At 44.6% G+C, this 15,504-nt stretch overlaps 1 protein-coding gene across 1 annotated transcript in view; it reads left to right on the top strand.

The window, feature by feature from the left end:
• The window catches only part of CACHD1 (cache domain containing 1), a gene marked incomplete at its 5' end in the record, with an annotated part of 257,365 nt that overhangs the window by 211,417 nt on the left and 30,444 nt on the right, over window positions 1–15,504 (top strand). The window contains 6 exons of the mRNA XM_004699368.3: window positions 1,335–1,568; window positions 6,193–6,342; window positions 7,208–7,331; window positions 8,086–8,203; window positions 11,122–11,290; window positions 15,321–15,463. Of these exons, the coding sequence (XP_004699425.2) occupies window positions 1,335–1,568; window positions 6,193–6,342; window positions 7,208–7,331; window positions 8,086–8,203; window positions 11,122–11,290; window positions 15,321–15,463 (938 nt within the window). The remainder of the gene's footprint in view (window positions 1–1,334; window positions 1,569–6,192; window positions 6,343–7,207; window positions 7,332–8,085; window positions 8,204–11,121; window positions 11,291–15,320; window positions 15,464–15,504) is intronic.

Genomic DNA, 15,504 nt, shown 5'->3' with positions numbered 1-15,504 from the left:
GACAGGGCAAGATATGACAAAATAATAATTTATAACTTATCAGGGATTCATGAGGGAGAGGGGAGCGGGGAGGGAAGCGGAAAAATGAGCTGATGCCAGGGACTTAGGTGGAGAGCAAATGTTTTGAGAATGATGAGGGCAATGAAGGTACAAATGTGCTTTACACAACTGATGTATGTATGGATTGTGATAAGAGTTGTATGAGCCCCTAATAAAACGATTAAAAAAAAATTTTTTTTAAAGGAAGACGATTGGTGTCAAAAGAGGTAAAGGCGGATGGACATAGAGGCTTGTCTGGCCCCTGCCTCATGATACTAAAGAAGCCATATTGGTCAGGAAAAAAAGAAAGAAAGAAATGGATTTGCAAGAAGCGTGTACACTGCCTGGTCAGAGTGCAGACACAGACACCGGATGAGCCTGGAGCGCTTCCGGGTCTTTCGTTCCTGAGCCGTTCTTGCTGGCTATGACGGCATCAGAACTGGAGGCGGAAGCTCTGGCAGTGTGCTGCTGGAACCTCAGCGGTGATGGGAGCACTTGCTTTGTGCACAGCGGTGCCCCAGTGCATTCGGTTACTGTGTGCCAGCACTGGCACACCTTTACGAGGGAGACAAAAGAAAGGGTTTATTAAATTCATGTTTGTGCTATAGGTTATAGATGTGGTAGAACAATGCTTCCCACTATACCTGTACCCTTTCTGGGTTTCAAAGCCTTCTACGTGTAAAAAGTACACATTTAATAAAGAAAAGTAAGTCAAGTCCAGTATTCTAACAAAATCAAAACAGGAAAGTATTTGTAATGAACGTGAGCCTAAAAGTAAGAGGACTTGTGCCATCATGGAATGCAATCCAAGAATCCTTTCTTTCAGTTTTATGAAACTTTGGAAAGTATTTTATAGGCAAATGGGGTATTAGGCATGAAACGGTAAACTTCTAACCTTTAGAACTCTTTCACCTTCATCTGCTTATTAAAATTGAAGGCTTTTTTTTTTAATCACTGCTTTTGCTTTCTAATATTAAAGGCAGGAAAAGTATTTATATTTTATAATTAAACTTTTCAGGGAGAGCACTGAGTGCGTGAACAGGGCTCCTTTATTGACTTACGTGTTGGTTGTCATTGCCTTTGGAAGAACTCTCATCCTCTGGACTGTCGGGGGAAGGCCAGCCTCTGGCTTTGTGCCTCAGCATCTTGAGTCCTTCCTGTCCTTGCCAAGTCCCCTGCGTGCCCCTTTGCCATGAGAGGATCTCGTCCTTGCCTTCATTAGACCTGAATGGCGCTGTCCGCTGTGGCTCTGAGCTTATTGGTTCACGTTATCTTGTCTTGGCTTTCCATTTCAGATGGGGTGACTGGCTTGAAAGAGCTGGCTTTTCTGCGAGATCTGGCTGAACAGAACTCGGGGAAATACGGCGTGCCGGACCGGTCCTCCCTGCCTGTGACTAAGGGCAGCATGATGGTGCTGAACCAGCTGAGTAATCTGGAGACGACTGTGGGCAGGTTCTATACAAACCTTCCCAACCGCATGATTGATGAAGCTGTCTTCAGCCTCCCCTTCTCTGATGAGATGGGAGATGGTGAGTTTGGCAAAAACCTCTGACTCGGTGGAGTGAAAGGGACGGGTAGACATGGGCACGGAGGGGGGTTCAGCATCGAGTCAGCGCTGGCGTCACAGTGACCCCACGGTGGGTTTTGGAGACTGTAACTTTATGGGAGTAGAAAGCCCAGTCTTTTTCCTGAGGAGCTCCTTGTGGTTTCGAACTGCCAACTATGTGGCTCGAAGCCCAACGTGTAACCACTGCACCACTCGGGCTCACCCTCAGCACAGTTAGATGTTCCTTGTTTGTGAGTGAACATGCGTGACAGTTGCAGGGTGTGGGCCTCCCATTTCCCAGGTCAGTCTGTAGCGCAGTGTCTAGAGGAGAAATCCCCAGCCATATTTCTTCATCACCTCACGATTAGTAGACATAATGGGCATATCTTTCATGCACCCAAAATTTAATGAAATGGGACTATAGGTTAGTTAGCATCATGTAACAGGTATAAATTCAGAACACTCAGGATTTGGCCTCAAAGGCAAGACAACAGGGTGTAGTTAAACGAATACAGATTAAAATATAGCTAACAAGATTTCAAGCCACTTCAGTTGTTACCCTGGGTGCATTATTTTACCCCGTCAGCACTCCGTTTGTTCATCTGAGGGCATGAGCAAAAACCTTGTCCAAAACGGGGCGGTAAACCTTTTCAGCAAGGTATTAGCAGGATTAATTAGATAATATGTAAGGTTTACTAGTCCCTAACATGCAACCCATAATGATTACTGCTAGCAGTAGTCGTCGTTATCATCATCCTATTACAAGTTACTGGTGATATGATCAAGTGAAAGGCTTAGCCTTGGCTTCGTTCCATCTCCTTGCCTATAAAATGAGAGGGGAAAATAGTTCCATTAAGGCAATTGCAAAGATGAAATGCTCTATGTCGAGCATTGGAATACTGTCTGGCCGAAGGCATGTGCTCAATAAACGCCCGGTCCCTCCTCTGCCTTCTTGCTCGTGCCTTTCCCATGCCTTCCCCTTCTTCTTGACAGAGAAAATGGCAGAGGCCGGCAGACATCGTGACCACATCACATCTCTTCTTTAGATTCCGTTAACTCACAGCACTTAATACTGCAGGTACTCAGAACTCCTGTGTGATCTTTTGTTCCCGTGAATGAAGAGGGACATGAAAGGACAGCGATTTGATGACTTAGAAGAAAAAAAGAGGGAGGGGCTGTCAGCCGTTCAAACAGATGAGTTTGAAAAGTTTTTCCAAGAGTGGAATCGCAGATTGGACAAATGTGTTAGGTGTAATGGAGAGTACTTTGAAAGTGATAAGGCTGTTTTGTAAAACAATTTAAATAAATAACTTTGAAAAATTATTATTTGGGGATGGGTACCCCCCTTCTATATTGGTAACTACTTGTCTACTGCCTACTGATCTACCTTGCCATTGGCTTTAAAATGATTTTGTATTTTAAAATAATAAGCACTTCAGAGAGCGGAAGAAGTGTTTGCTCAGGTCCTCCTGGATAGAGGAGTTAATGTGTCAGCAGTGGTACCGGAGGCTGGCACGTCCGTCCCCGGTGCGTTTGTTCATCTGGGAGGAAAGCCCTTCCACAGAGCAGCAAAGAACGAATTGATACTCGTCACTGACAGGCACGGGCATTTCAAAAGTCTGCTCTTCTCTGGCAACATACAGAACAAAACCTTTGAAAAGAAACACCATCCCCTTTCCCAACCCTGGCTCTTCATTCCTCTATGGCCATCAACTCGGCTCAGCTTTTGCCCCACTACCACAATCCCCAGAGGCACTTCCTATGTTAGTCACATGCTCACAGACTGGCCTTTGCCAAAGACATGTGTCTAGTGAACTCTTATTTTGATCTTTGAAGGTTTTGAATCGGAGCCTTGTCAATGAGAGGGGTTCTGGTGGCCCAGAGGTTCAGCTGCAAACAAAAAGGTGTGTGACAAGAGAAGCATGCTGCTTTTTGTTTTGTTCTGGTTTTTGCCACAAACCGGCACAATGAGATGGCTGCATGAGCAGGTGCATTGTCGTGGTGGCAAAACCAGTCCCCCATCTGCCACAAATCAGGCCTTTTTTGTCGCGTGCTGTTACACAATCTTTTCAGAACCCCTAAATAGAAGCTGGATTAACAGTCTGACCTGGTAGAACAAACTCCAAATGGACAATCCCCCTCACATCAAAAAAACCAATGAGCATCGTCTTAATCTTTGATTTCACTTGATGAGCTTTTGGACAAATTGACATTGGCATCTTCCGCTGTCTGGATTGGTGTTTGCTTTGGGGGCCGTAAGCATAGCACCATTTCTGGTCACCAGTAATGACCTTGGGGGTGGGGGGAGTCTGGGTCACTTCGGAGCTGTTTTTTCAAAGCATGGCATGTTTCCAGTTGATACTCTTTCTCATGGTCAATCAGAATCTGAAGCACAAATTTTGCAGCAACCCATCACATTCCCAAATCTTCCACTAAAATTCGCTGAACTAAACTCCAAGATAGTCCAGATAACTTCTCCATCTCTTCAGTGGTCCAGCATCGGTCTTTGAACACAAGTGCACAAATTTTGTCAACATTTTCATCTGTTCGGGAAGTTGATGGACGTCCAGAACGAGGTTTGTCATCAATCACCATTTCACCTCTTTTGAAACGAGAAAAACACTCCTACACTTGAGTTTTTCCCATAGCGCTGTCCTTGTAAGTTGTGTTCAGCATCACAACAGTTTCTGCAGCATTTTGCTGAGCAGGAAACAAAATTTCATAGCCGCACAGTGTTCTCTTAAATCGGTCATCACAAAAAACAAAGTTTGCGAGAAACTGCTTTTATGAAAAAAATTCACTGTGACCAGAGAGAACCTTCCCAGGTGACGCCACTGGGTGCTCTAACACAGAGTGAGTTGCTGGGTGCCTGCCTAGCAGGAAAAATGTGTACTTTGAAAGCACCGCCCACCAGAGTTTGTTCCATTTTTTTCTCTTGTGTTGATGTCTCTGTTGTCAGTTCTCTTTATTTCCTTTTTTTTTTATTATTGCCTTTCAATATCAGTAATCTAAATCTGATCTTTGTGTTTGAGACTTGAAAACATTACATAAAATCTCACAGAGAATGATGAAATCATCTAATTGCATACTGTAACATTGTATATAATACACATTAGTAATGAGAAGAGGTACCCACCCACCCCATCCCTCAAAAAATAAGTCAAATCCACTGTCATCGAGTTGATTCTAACTCATTAGTGAACCTATATAGGCTTCTGAGACTATAAATCTTCATAGGAGCAGACGGCCTCAACTTTGCCCCACACAGTGGCTGGTAGGTTTCAACAACTGTAACCTTACAATTAGCATCCTGGCACTTAACCCACACTGCCAGCTGGGCTCCTTAATACATCACATAGAAAACTTCTCTCCAAACTAAATGCTGATGGGTAGTATTAGCCTTTATGCTTTTTCTGCTACTCCCTGGTTTTGTTTGCTTTTAAATTGTTTTAAATTAGTATCTTAATGTAGTTAAGGCGAAACTTTAGACAAAAATATAGGTTTCCATTTTGGCTTTTTTCCGTACACATTATTTAGTGGTTGGTTACATGGTTGTATAATACGTCATTATTTTCATTCATTCCATTATGATGCACTACTTCTAATACTCTCGCTTCCCTGCCCCTTCCCTACTCATCTTTGCTGAAATTTATGACCATTTGGTCTCCTATCTCATTATATATGGATAGTATTCTTTGTTTTGTGAGTCAGTCTGTTTCTTAGCTATAAGCTGACCTGAAAGGGATTATTTCCGTTTAAGGTTTGGGGAGTCCTCGTGTCTTGAGTATAATTTTTGAGTATCTGTTCCCTCACATCTCTGGGTTCTGCACATCACTGCAGTGTCCCACAGAACTCATAAATGTTCACAAAAATGTCTCCCATGGTGGTGGGGACGGTTCAGTCCAGTATCCAAAGGTCAGGCAGGGGTCAGCCAGGTGCTGGGACAGGGCATGCCTTACTCCTGACACTCACTCTTGTGCTCACAAAGAGGCGTGTTTTATACACAGCAGGATGGCACTGGAGGGAATCCTATGCAGGGAACAGTCATTTGGTGGGAGTTACATGATGCAATCAAGTTCTACTCCAACATAATCTATTTGTCATGCCTTGGACTGTATCTTATTTATGTATATATGACCGTGGGCCTCTGGAAAGATGTGGCCAGTAGGCATTGACCTCCTACTAACCTTAATCATCTGGCTTTTTCCCAGACCACTCCAGAAACAGTTTTATATCTCCTCTCAGCTATAGCATCTAAGTAACCAAGATAGCCATTAAACAAAGAATGAACTCCAGAATTGTATCACATAAGGGATTATGGCTGGAAGGGCCATATTAATTGAGTATAACTCAGGATCCCTCCATTAGGATTCTCTGACCAAAACTGTAGTAATCAATATTGTAGTCCTGATTCACATTGTAGTAATATAAGGTGGGTACCATCTAGCTCTTCTGATCTCAAAGTAGATGAAGGCAAGGTTCCTGTTGACTGTTAGACATAGCGACTACTTTCCTCTCTGTATTTTTTCCTTCTTTCTCTTTTATCCCATGAGTTGAAACCAATATTTATCTTAGTTTTTTTTATTTTTGCTTTTTTTACCCCATAGGTTTGATTATGACTGTGAGTAAGCCCTGTTATTTTGGAAACCTACTTCTTGGAATTGTTGGTGTTGACGTCAACCTGGCTTACATCCTTGAAGACGTAACATATTACCAAGACTCATTGGCTTCCTATACTTTTCTAATAGATGACAAAGGTAATGTTGTAAAATTTTACCATAGGAACTAGTGGTGCTATAGACACTGAAGAAAATGGCTGTCAACATTCTGATACTAGTAAATGTAGTAGGCGAATGATAGTATTGAGAAGGAAACAGAACAATGTGGACTGCTCGCATGTAGTAGACTACCATGACGGCAGACTGAAAAGTTATGCATTTGCCTCTTTGCTGTGTTGAGAGATAGGTAAGAGTTCTTTTTCCAACAACAACAACAAAAACCTCCTCGTCGTAAAGTCCTTCCCGACTCATAGTGACCCTACAGGACAGCATAGAACTGCCCCCGTGCGTTTCTGAGACTATAACCTTTTATGAGAGTAAAAAGCCCTGTCTTTCTCCCATAGAGTAACTAGTGGTTTCAAACCACTGACCTTGCAGATCACAGCCCAGCCCATAACCACCATGCCACTAGGGCTCCTTAGAACAATTTTTAGCATCAGGAAATTAGACATGAATGTTGAATGACAGATAGAATGTGATTCTTTGGGCCATTGTTGTGGGTCTATATTGTTATCTTTTGATTTATTGGTGAAAAGGTTTATGGGGTAGAACACATAAAATGAAAACCATGAGGGCAACATTCTGAGCATATTCTTGATTGGACAGATGTTGGATAATTTACGGCATCTTTCTAGACTTAAGAGATTTAGGCAAGCACACATAAAACAAGGTCAGGTTTTATTAGATCACTGAAGTTCGTACTGAGCAACTGAGTACTGAGCAGCCGTCTCAGAGAGCCTCGCGTGTCAGGCCAGTGATGAAGACTTTTATGATAGTCAGCACTAAATCCTGCAATGTGTTTCCCATAGCGTGCATTTTGTTTTGTTTTGTTTTCTTATTTCAGGGTATACACTTATGCATCCATCTCTTACCAGGCCATACTTACTATCAGAACCCCCCCTCCATACTGACATCATACATTATGAAAATATCCCCAAATTTGAGTTGGTTCGGCAAAATATCCTAAGGTAAGGAAAAGGTGAGGGTCTTAGTATTTTATTTTGTTCTGAATACTGGTCAAATATGAGTGTTTATTGGAGGATAAAATCATGTTAATAAGACAAATATATACTCAGTCATTTTTCCAGATGGATAAGCCTACATTTTTGCTCTGTTTAACAGATGAAGTTTCTCAGAATGATTACTGGGGAGGAAAAGTTAGACTCTCTTTTCACAGTGATTTTAGTGGTAGCATAGGACATACCTAATTTTTAAAAAGTTATTCCAATTATTCCAAATTGAAAAAAGGTTGGCAAAATATAAGATAGCTCAGGGGACCACCTCGCCTGTGTGCTAAATTCTAACTTGACAACATGTTGGTTTGGGACCCACGGTACATTCATATGCCAAGAAGGCCGCATTGCATTTTGTTTGTTTGTTTGTTTCCAACAATGATACACTAATTTGACACAGCATAAGCAATAGAGATGCATCTTTGAAGTCATAGGTGAAAAATTGGTGACGGAGTGTTGTGAGACTAGTGGCGCTCTGGTAAGAATTAGAATGGGGGGAGCAAGTGGAGGGATAAGGACTACTTTATTTTAGTGCAGCGTGACCTAATACATTTAGGAAATGGAAAACTGCATATTAACTCTTTCCAAAGGGTTGAGCTTCCTAGGTTTTAAAATCTAGAGGTGGTCATGGACTCCCAGCTTCTTCTCTGCTTTGAATTCAGTGCTTAGTTTTATCGTTTGCCTCAAGCGTTTGTGTTTGCCAACGCAGCCTCCCCTTGGGCAGTCAGGTCATCGCAGTCCCCGTGAACTCCTCCCTGTCTTGGCACATAAACAAGCTCAGAGACACCGGGAAGGACGCCTACAATGTCAGCTACGCCTGGAAGATGGTGAGTTGGGGCAGGTCCCCTTTGCTCCGGAAGGTGGTGGGGCTGTGCTCCTCAGCTGGGGGTGGTGAAGAATCTCAGGACTGATTATGTCCCTCATCCGTTTTAGAGAGGTTGGAAAAAGGAGAGGTCCCACGGATGTTGTCCGATTTTTAAAAACTGTAGAGAAGACAAATGCTCATGATTAATAAACCAACCTTTATCAAAGGGTACAAAATTCATGCCATCAACTTTCATAGTGACCCTACAGGACAGAGCTGCCTTTATGGGTTTCCAAATCTGTACCTCTTTATTGGGAGTAAAAAAAAAAAATACGTCATCTTTCTCTCCTGGAGCAGCTGGTGGTTTCAAACTGCTAACCTTGCAGTTAGCAGCCCAGTTCATAATCCAGGATGCCACCAGGGCTCCTAAAAGGGTACCAAGTAGAAAGAAAAATAGGTCCTTCCCTCCTCCTCGCCTGGGCCCTCACTTTGCTCAGAAGTAGCTGCTTGATAGATTTTGAGACACGTACAGGCATAAGCTTCTTTACAAACGTCTTATTAACCAGTTCCCTGCTGTACATTTGAATTACGTCTAATGCAGAAGAAAAAGGGAAAACTATTAGATTCCTTGGGTGAGAAATACCTCGGTCCTTGGTTTCGCACAAGAAAGAATTCACGCGGAAGCCTGGTTTGTGATCCGAGTGGGTTTTAATGAAGCTCTTTTTTTCCCAAAGCTGCTAGGCAAAAGGCCACACAAACAAACTCATTTCACCACAACAATCATGGAGTCACTTCCGATGGAAGTGTTAGCTTTCTCAGAGGTCTGAAATTATCAGGGAGGTCATTATTAAGTCAGAAGTTGAGGAAGCAATAATTAATGGCATTGAAATTTTAAAGACTCACCTAGTTCACCCAGTCGTAAGAAGAACACCTGCTGAGTCCTCTGTAGTTGCCTTTCAGGGAGAAGGGCGACGTTTGCAGCTTGACTGCCACTGTTCCCTTCCGGCCCCTCTCTGAGCATTTGAAGAGGCTGTGGGGCGGTGACAGGTGGCACGGTGGAGTCAGAAGATAAGAGGATGCTCCTGTCTTACAGAGGCTTCCATCGCTTCCAGACACAGATCCGGTGCAAACGGCAGAAAATAAGCTCTCTCGCCACCTAGAGCCTGTGGAGTGCCACCGTGATTTGTTAGTGCAAAAAATAACTCCTCAATTATGAAGTTCACAATCTAATGATAATAAATAAGTCCATTGTTGTCCCGCCCATTCCAGCTCATGGTGTCGGAATAGAACTGTGTCTGCAGGAGATTTCCCATGACTGGTTCTTCAGAAGTGGAATGCCAGGCTTTTCTTTATTTGGATAGACTTGAACCACCAACCTCTCCGTTAACAGCTTGAGCTCACTGCTTGTGCTACCCAAGAACCCCATAGACAGGTCTATCATCAGATCTGTTGTTGAGCCTCCTTTCCACAAAAGGACTATCTGTCCAGCACTGCGTTTGTTACTTAAGGGGGATTTTCTTTTTCTCTTACAGAACAGGTCCCATTTAAAATGATACCCTGGTCATTCTGGTAGGGCCTTTTGGTGGGGGTGTTGGGGGGCGTGTTGTGATTTAACGGAGAAAACAGCCACTCGGGAGAATGCCTGACTGTCTGAGACGAGAGGACAGGAAACAGTGCATCCTGTCACTTTCTAATTCGGTGGGCGGGGGAAGAGGATTAAATTTGCTAAACAAATTGACTATCCTTGGCTGTAGTACTGGAAAGCAGTCCCAGGACGATGTGGCTTTCTCTTCTGTTGAAAGATTCTGCGGTCGTTTTTACAAACTACAGCACACTTTAAGGGGGCATCCTGCCTAAAAACAGTATCCTGCGTAAAAAAACGGTATCCTGAAACAGATTTCTTTCGGAGCACTTTTTTTACTTGCTTTATCAGGCAGGAGCGCTGGGGGCATAGTGCTTATACACTGGACTGCCCTCGGCACGGTCAGCACTTCAAAACTGCCAGCCTTCCGGAGGGAGAAAGGCGGAGCTGTCTAGGCCCTTAGAGAGGGTAGTCTTGGGACTCGGGGCCAGTTCTGCCCTGCCCTACAGGGGCGCCAGGCGTCGGCATCGGCTTGAAGGCAGTGAGTTGGGGTTTTGATTCGGTCCTTTCCTTCAAACTAAGCTGGTCAGCCCCTCTTCTTTTGCTTACATGCCGCCTTTTCAATAGGTTCTGTTCATCTCCGAAAATAGAGACTAGCAATGGAAAATGTGTCTGCGTCAGATGCATATTCAATGTAAGCTATACATAACATTGGTCACTTGAGCCATTTGCGAGCGAACAATTTCTGTTACAATTCCATTCACAATATTGTGCAATATTTGGAAACATTTCTATTTCCAAAGTGTTTTCATTACCACACCGTAACTCTGTACACATTAAGCAATAGCTCCCCATTCCCCTTCCTCCCAGCCCCTGGGAACCATTCATCTACTTTGATCTCTAATAACTTCGGATAAGTGGACTTGAAAAATGGTCACTTCTTCAGAACATTTATTGCCGAACCAATTATGTGTTTTTAAAATCATTTCAAAACCAAATGGCAGTCAGTCTGGTGCTCGTATGCCATATCCTGGGTTAGAGCCATGGGTTGAAGTAAGGAAGGCCCTCAGGGTCACTGTTTCTAAGGAACGACCGTCTGATCCTTTCATTAGTTCCAGGATTTTCTGCTGCATAGGTTAATGTCCCTCAGCCAAGAGGGAAAACAGGAAATAGGACTTTGGCCAGAGAGATTTTCTATCACCCTGTCTGCCCGTCTTCTACTCATTCATCCATATTTAATGAGCCCCTTTTATCTAAGTACGGAAGACCAAGAGACCGCAGAAAATAGGGTGGGCAGAATCCCTGCCCGATTGAACTTTCATTTTCTGTGTTAGATATTCTTTAATTGCCTTTAACAGGTCCAAGACACGTCCTTTATACTGTGCATTGTGGTGATACAACCAGAAATACCTGTCAGACAACTGAAGAACCTCAACACTGTGCCCAGCAGCAAGTTGCTGTACCACCGGCTGGACCTCCTGGGCCAGCCTAGCACCTGCCTCCACTTCAAACAGCTGGCAACTCTAGGTAAAGTCTCCACGCCCCACCGCCCTTATTCATGGTCTTATTCACGGTCTGTTATTGTCGTGAGCTGCTGCCAAGTCTGCCCCCGCCTCTCAGGGACTTCCTGACCATAGTTCCTGGTCCTGTGTCGAACCCCATGACCCATGACAGCTCTGGCGTGTGGTTACTGATGCTTTTCACAAGTAGGTTGCCAGCCCTTGCCACCCAGACCCTCCTAGTTTGAAAGCGCCAGGGAAACTTATTCAGCGTCCTAGTGACGGGCAGGCCTCGAATCAGAGATGAGTGGGGGTGACTGCTGGAGATAGGTTGGCCGGGAACCCAGCCCGGGTGTCTGGCATGAGAAGCAAACATTTCTACCACTAAACCACCATTACCGCCCGTTCGCGTTAGCAGCGCTCCCTAAATATCAGTTTGAACTGTGAAAAAAGAAAGAAAAAGATGTTGAATGTGTGCAGTGCCTGTTAGCTAAGAGACGATTAAAAGAAATTCTAAGAGTGATTTGAAAGCTTGTCTTGGGTCAGGTTCTCTATCTGACGCTGAGAGGAGTAGGGTGCCACTGCAGGGGGGAGGGCAGAGCGGGGGTGGGGCGCCTGGGGAAACCACCGGGGAATACGAGCTGGGAGAGGACCAGCAAGTTTGACTTTACATCACTTTCCAACCCAGCCTGTAGAGGGAGCCCTGGAGAGCAGATTACACTGCAGCCGGATCCAGACTCGGGGAAGGGAGCTGCGCTTTCGTAGTCCCTAGTCGCTGTCAGCTTTCTGCTAGTGCTGGCCACAGAGGAAGGTCCTCGCAGCACAAAGCTAGCCCTTCAGAGAGAGTTGCAGGCGCAGCTCATGAGAGGCAAGCACACAGATGGAGAGGTATGGAGCTGAGGGAGTAGAGAAACAGGAAAAGACCCAAAGGAGTTTGTGTAGGGCATTGACAGTAGACGGCTCTCTATCTTCAAAAGAGCTTAAGAAGTAGGAAATCACTTAAAGAAAACCAAAGGGAATTTATGTTTAATTTGCCAAGTGTTAAACATTCATCATCGGAGATGACCTGTTATCAATGAGGACACTTGGATTTACGAGAGATAAATGTTTTTTTCCAAGATAAAAAAGCATAGCTAGGACTCCCACTCCTCCCTTCGGCCACCTTGCTGCCCCTGCTGTATGTGTGGTCCAGGCTGGCGGAGCCCTACGTAAAGCACGTATCCGCCTTTTCACTGATACACTGAGTTAAAAGAGGTGCAACAATAAGGGTGCTTGGTTCCAAATGAGGCAGGCTGGGTTTGGGTTCTGCTTATAAAGCCCATCCGAGCAGAGCAGGCTGGGTTAAGGGGTCAGTTCTGTGACATGAGTCAGCCCTTTCGGCAATGTAGAGCGCCAATGAGTCAGTCAAAGGAGCTCAGCTATGACATCTGCTTTGATTTAGGTTTGGGGTTTTTGTTGTTTGTTTTTATGCAAAAGCATATATATGCCCTTCAATTCATATTTTTAAGAGTGCTTACTGAAAAGCAAATGTATTCGTGACTCTCTTAAAAGTGCTGTGTGAGCAAGCTAAACCCAACTATTGGTGAAAATGAGGTGGCTGTTTTGAAATTTAAAACCACGAAGAGCAGCAATTTTTCTTGAAGAACGAAACCTCAGGCTTAGTTTTTTTCTTTCCTTCTGATAATCCCTCCTCGCAGAGCTGTCCAGTGTGGGTGCCGCAAGCCACAGGTGGCTGCTAAGCCTTGAAATGCAGCTCTTTCAAAGTCAGATGTGCCGGGAGTCTGAAACACACACTAGATTTCAAAAGCCGCAAACCCACTCCTAGTGAGTCCATTTGGGCTGCAATTTGCAAGGTCACCACGTGAGAATGACGGGGCTTCCTGTTCCCATAACGAGTTACAGCCTCAGAAACTCACAGAGGCAGCTCTACCCTGTCCTGTGAATCAAAATGACTCATTGGCAGTGAGTTTGGCTTTGTGGTTAGTGACCCTACAGGACAGGGTGAAACGCCCTTTTGGGTTTCTGCAGCTATAAAATTTCATAGGAGTAGAAAGTCTCATCAGGCCCCCACGAAGCAGCTTGTGGATTCGAACTGCTGACCTTATGGTTCATAGGCCAACACATAACACTCTACACTACCAGGGCTTCTTGTTAGAGGCCCAGCACTCAGTATTTTTCTGTTGGTTGCATGTTAAAAGGATAATATATTGGATATAGTGGATACTATAAATTATATTATTAAAATCTGTTTAACCTTTTTGCATTTTTAAATGTGGCTAATAGAAAATTTTAAGTCACATTTGTGGGTTGCACTGTATTTGGATTGGCCAGCACTACCTCATAGAGAGTGCTCAGAAAAGGCAGTTTGGGGCCACAAATCCTTTGCGTATGAATAATTACCTGGTCTGAGTCACCCAGTCAAACCACAGACCTGTGTCTGGCCTCTTCACTCATATACTCATCTGCACGTCAGGCACCGGGCCTTAGGGGAACAGAGAGGAGTCACGGGGTTACTGTCGGACCAGCTGGCAATAGAGGGGAACCAAGATGATTAAGGCGCACTGGTGGCATCGTGGTTAGGCACTGGGCTACATCTTCAGGGTGAGCAGTTGGATCCACCAGCTGCTCCTCAGAGAAAGCTGGGACTTCTACTCCTTTCCAGTAGAACTCTCAGGGCCAGGCCTACAGGGGCAGTGTGAGTTGGCATTGACTCATGGCAGTGAGTTTGATTGTTTGTTTGTGTAAGTATTAAGATGTTCTGAAAAGGGGAATGAAAAATGAAGATGTGGTGAATAAGGAGTTCTCATCTAATTTTATTGATGATGAGTATTTTAAAGGCAAAATAATTAAATATATGTCAAAGCTCCTTCCCAGAAGGCTGATGGTACACAAAGAGGAATATTGAAATGCAGTCAACTATATGTAGAAGAATCTATAATTGAGTGTTTGTCTCTGCCTCCTGAAAACAGCTTTCAGTTCCACATGTCAGCTCTTTCTCTCTCTCTGCTCAATCCACTCTACAGCACTGGTTTTTCCTAAAATTGTTAGTTTGTTTCAACTAGAAAAGGCCGCTCCTGGAGGGGTGGGGGGTTTGTCTTAAGCAGAAAAGCACTATTTCCCTCTTAGATAAAACTCACTCACTGCCACTGATTAGTCGCAACTCTATCAGACAGGGTAGAGCTGCCCTGTGAGTTTCCGAAATTGTACTTTACGGGAGGTAGAAAGTGGCTGGTGGTTTCGAACTGCTGATCTTAAGGTTAGCAGGCGAACACATAACCCATTATACCACCAGGAATCCTGCCCCTTTAGATCAGACTAACAGTGAAACCTGAATTCATGAACTAACTTTTTGTACAAACTTTTGTTTAGGCTCAGTTGGGCTACATCCAGCTGTGAGAAGTATTTGTTCTGTGGTTTGAACGTGTGCATATTTCTTCCAGTGTTCCATCTTTCCTTCTTCCTAATTAATAATGCAAGCATAAACGCACTGCCACAGAGTCCTTGCTGACTCCGAGTCTAACTGTTTATGGGAGTAGAAAGCCCAGTCTTTCTCCCTCAGAGCTGCTGCAGGTGTCCAACTGCTGACCATGTGGATCGTAGGCCAACACGTAACCATTATACCACCAAGGCGCCTAATACAAGCATAATAGTAATTTACATTTATTGAGCCCTTCTTATGTGCCACTTGCATAGATACATCTATTGGCTCGTTTGTCACGTATGTTTTAACTGACTACATGGTTGGGGGCATTCCTTTTTCCCTGCTTTTCAGATGAGGAAAAGACGTGAAGCACATTATATGTAGGGCTAAGATCTTTTGGACATTTGCCCTTTCAGGCCCTAGGCCTCTTGTGAGTTGATCTCCTCAGTTTGCTTGCTCCTGACTAAGCTTCCTGAGAGGAGAGAGGGTGGCCTTTCCCATCGCGGAGCCTCCCGGGGGCTCCTAGCCGTGCTTGGGGGGCCCCGAAGCCACCATGGCGGACTGACCTCGCTGCCGCCTTTGTTTGGGCCACAGATGCAGTCTGCCCTCAGACCCACTTTGTTGGCTTCCCTTGCAGAAAGTCCAACTGTCATGCTGTCTGCTGGCAGCTTCTCCTCTCCCTACGAGCACCTCAGCCAGCCCGAGACGAAGCGCATGGTGGAACACTACACAGCCTACCTCAGTGACAACACCCGCCTCATTGCTAACCCAGGCCTCAAGGTGAGTCCCCGGCCCCCTGTCTTTCCCCCCCTGTCCCCCCC

Source organism: Echinops telfairi, unplaced genomic scaffold (genome assembly GCF_000313985.2).
Source record: "Echinops telfairi isolate 266 unplaced genomic scaffold, ASM31398v2 ScPeMD7_443;HRSCAF=831, whole genome shotgun sequence".
Classification (NCBI taxonomy): Eukaryota; Metazoa; Chordata; class Mammalia; order Afrosoricida; family Tenrecidae; genus Echinops; species Echinops telfairi.
The sequence above is the reverse complement of the archived record's forward strand: the minus strand, read 5'-3'. Positions and strand labels throughout refer to the sequence as shown.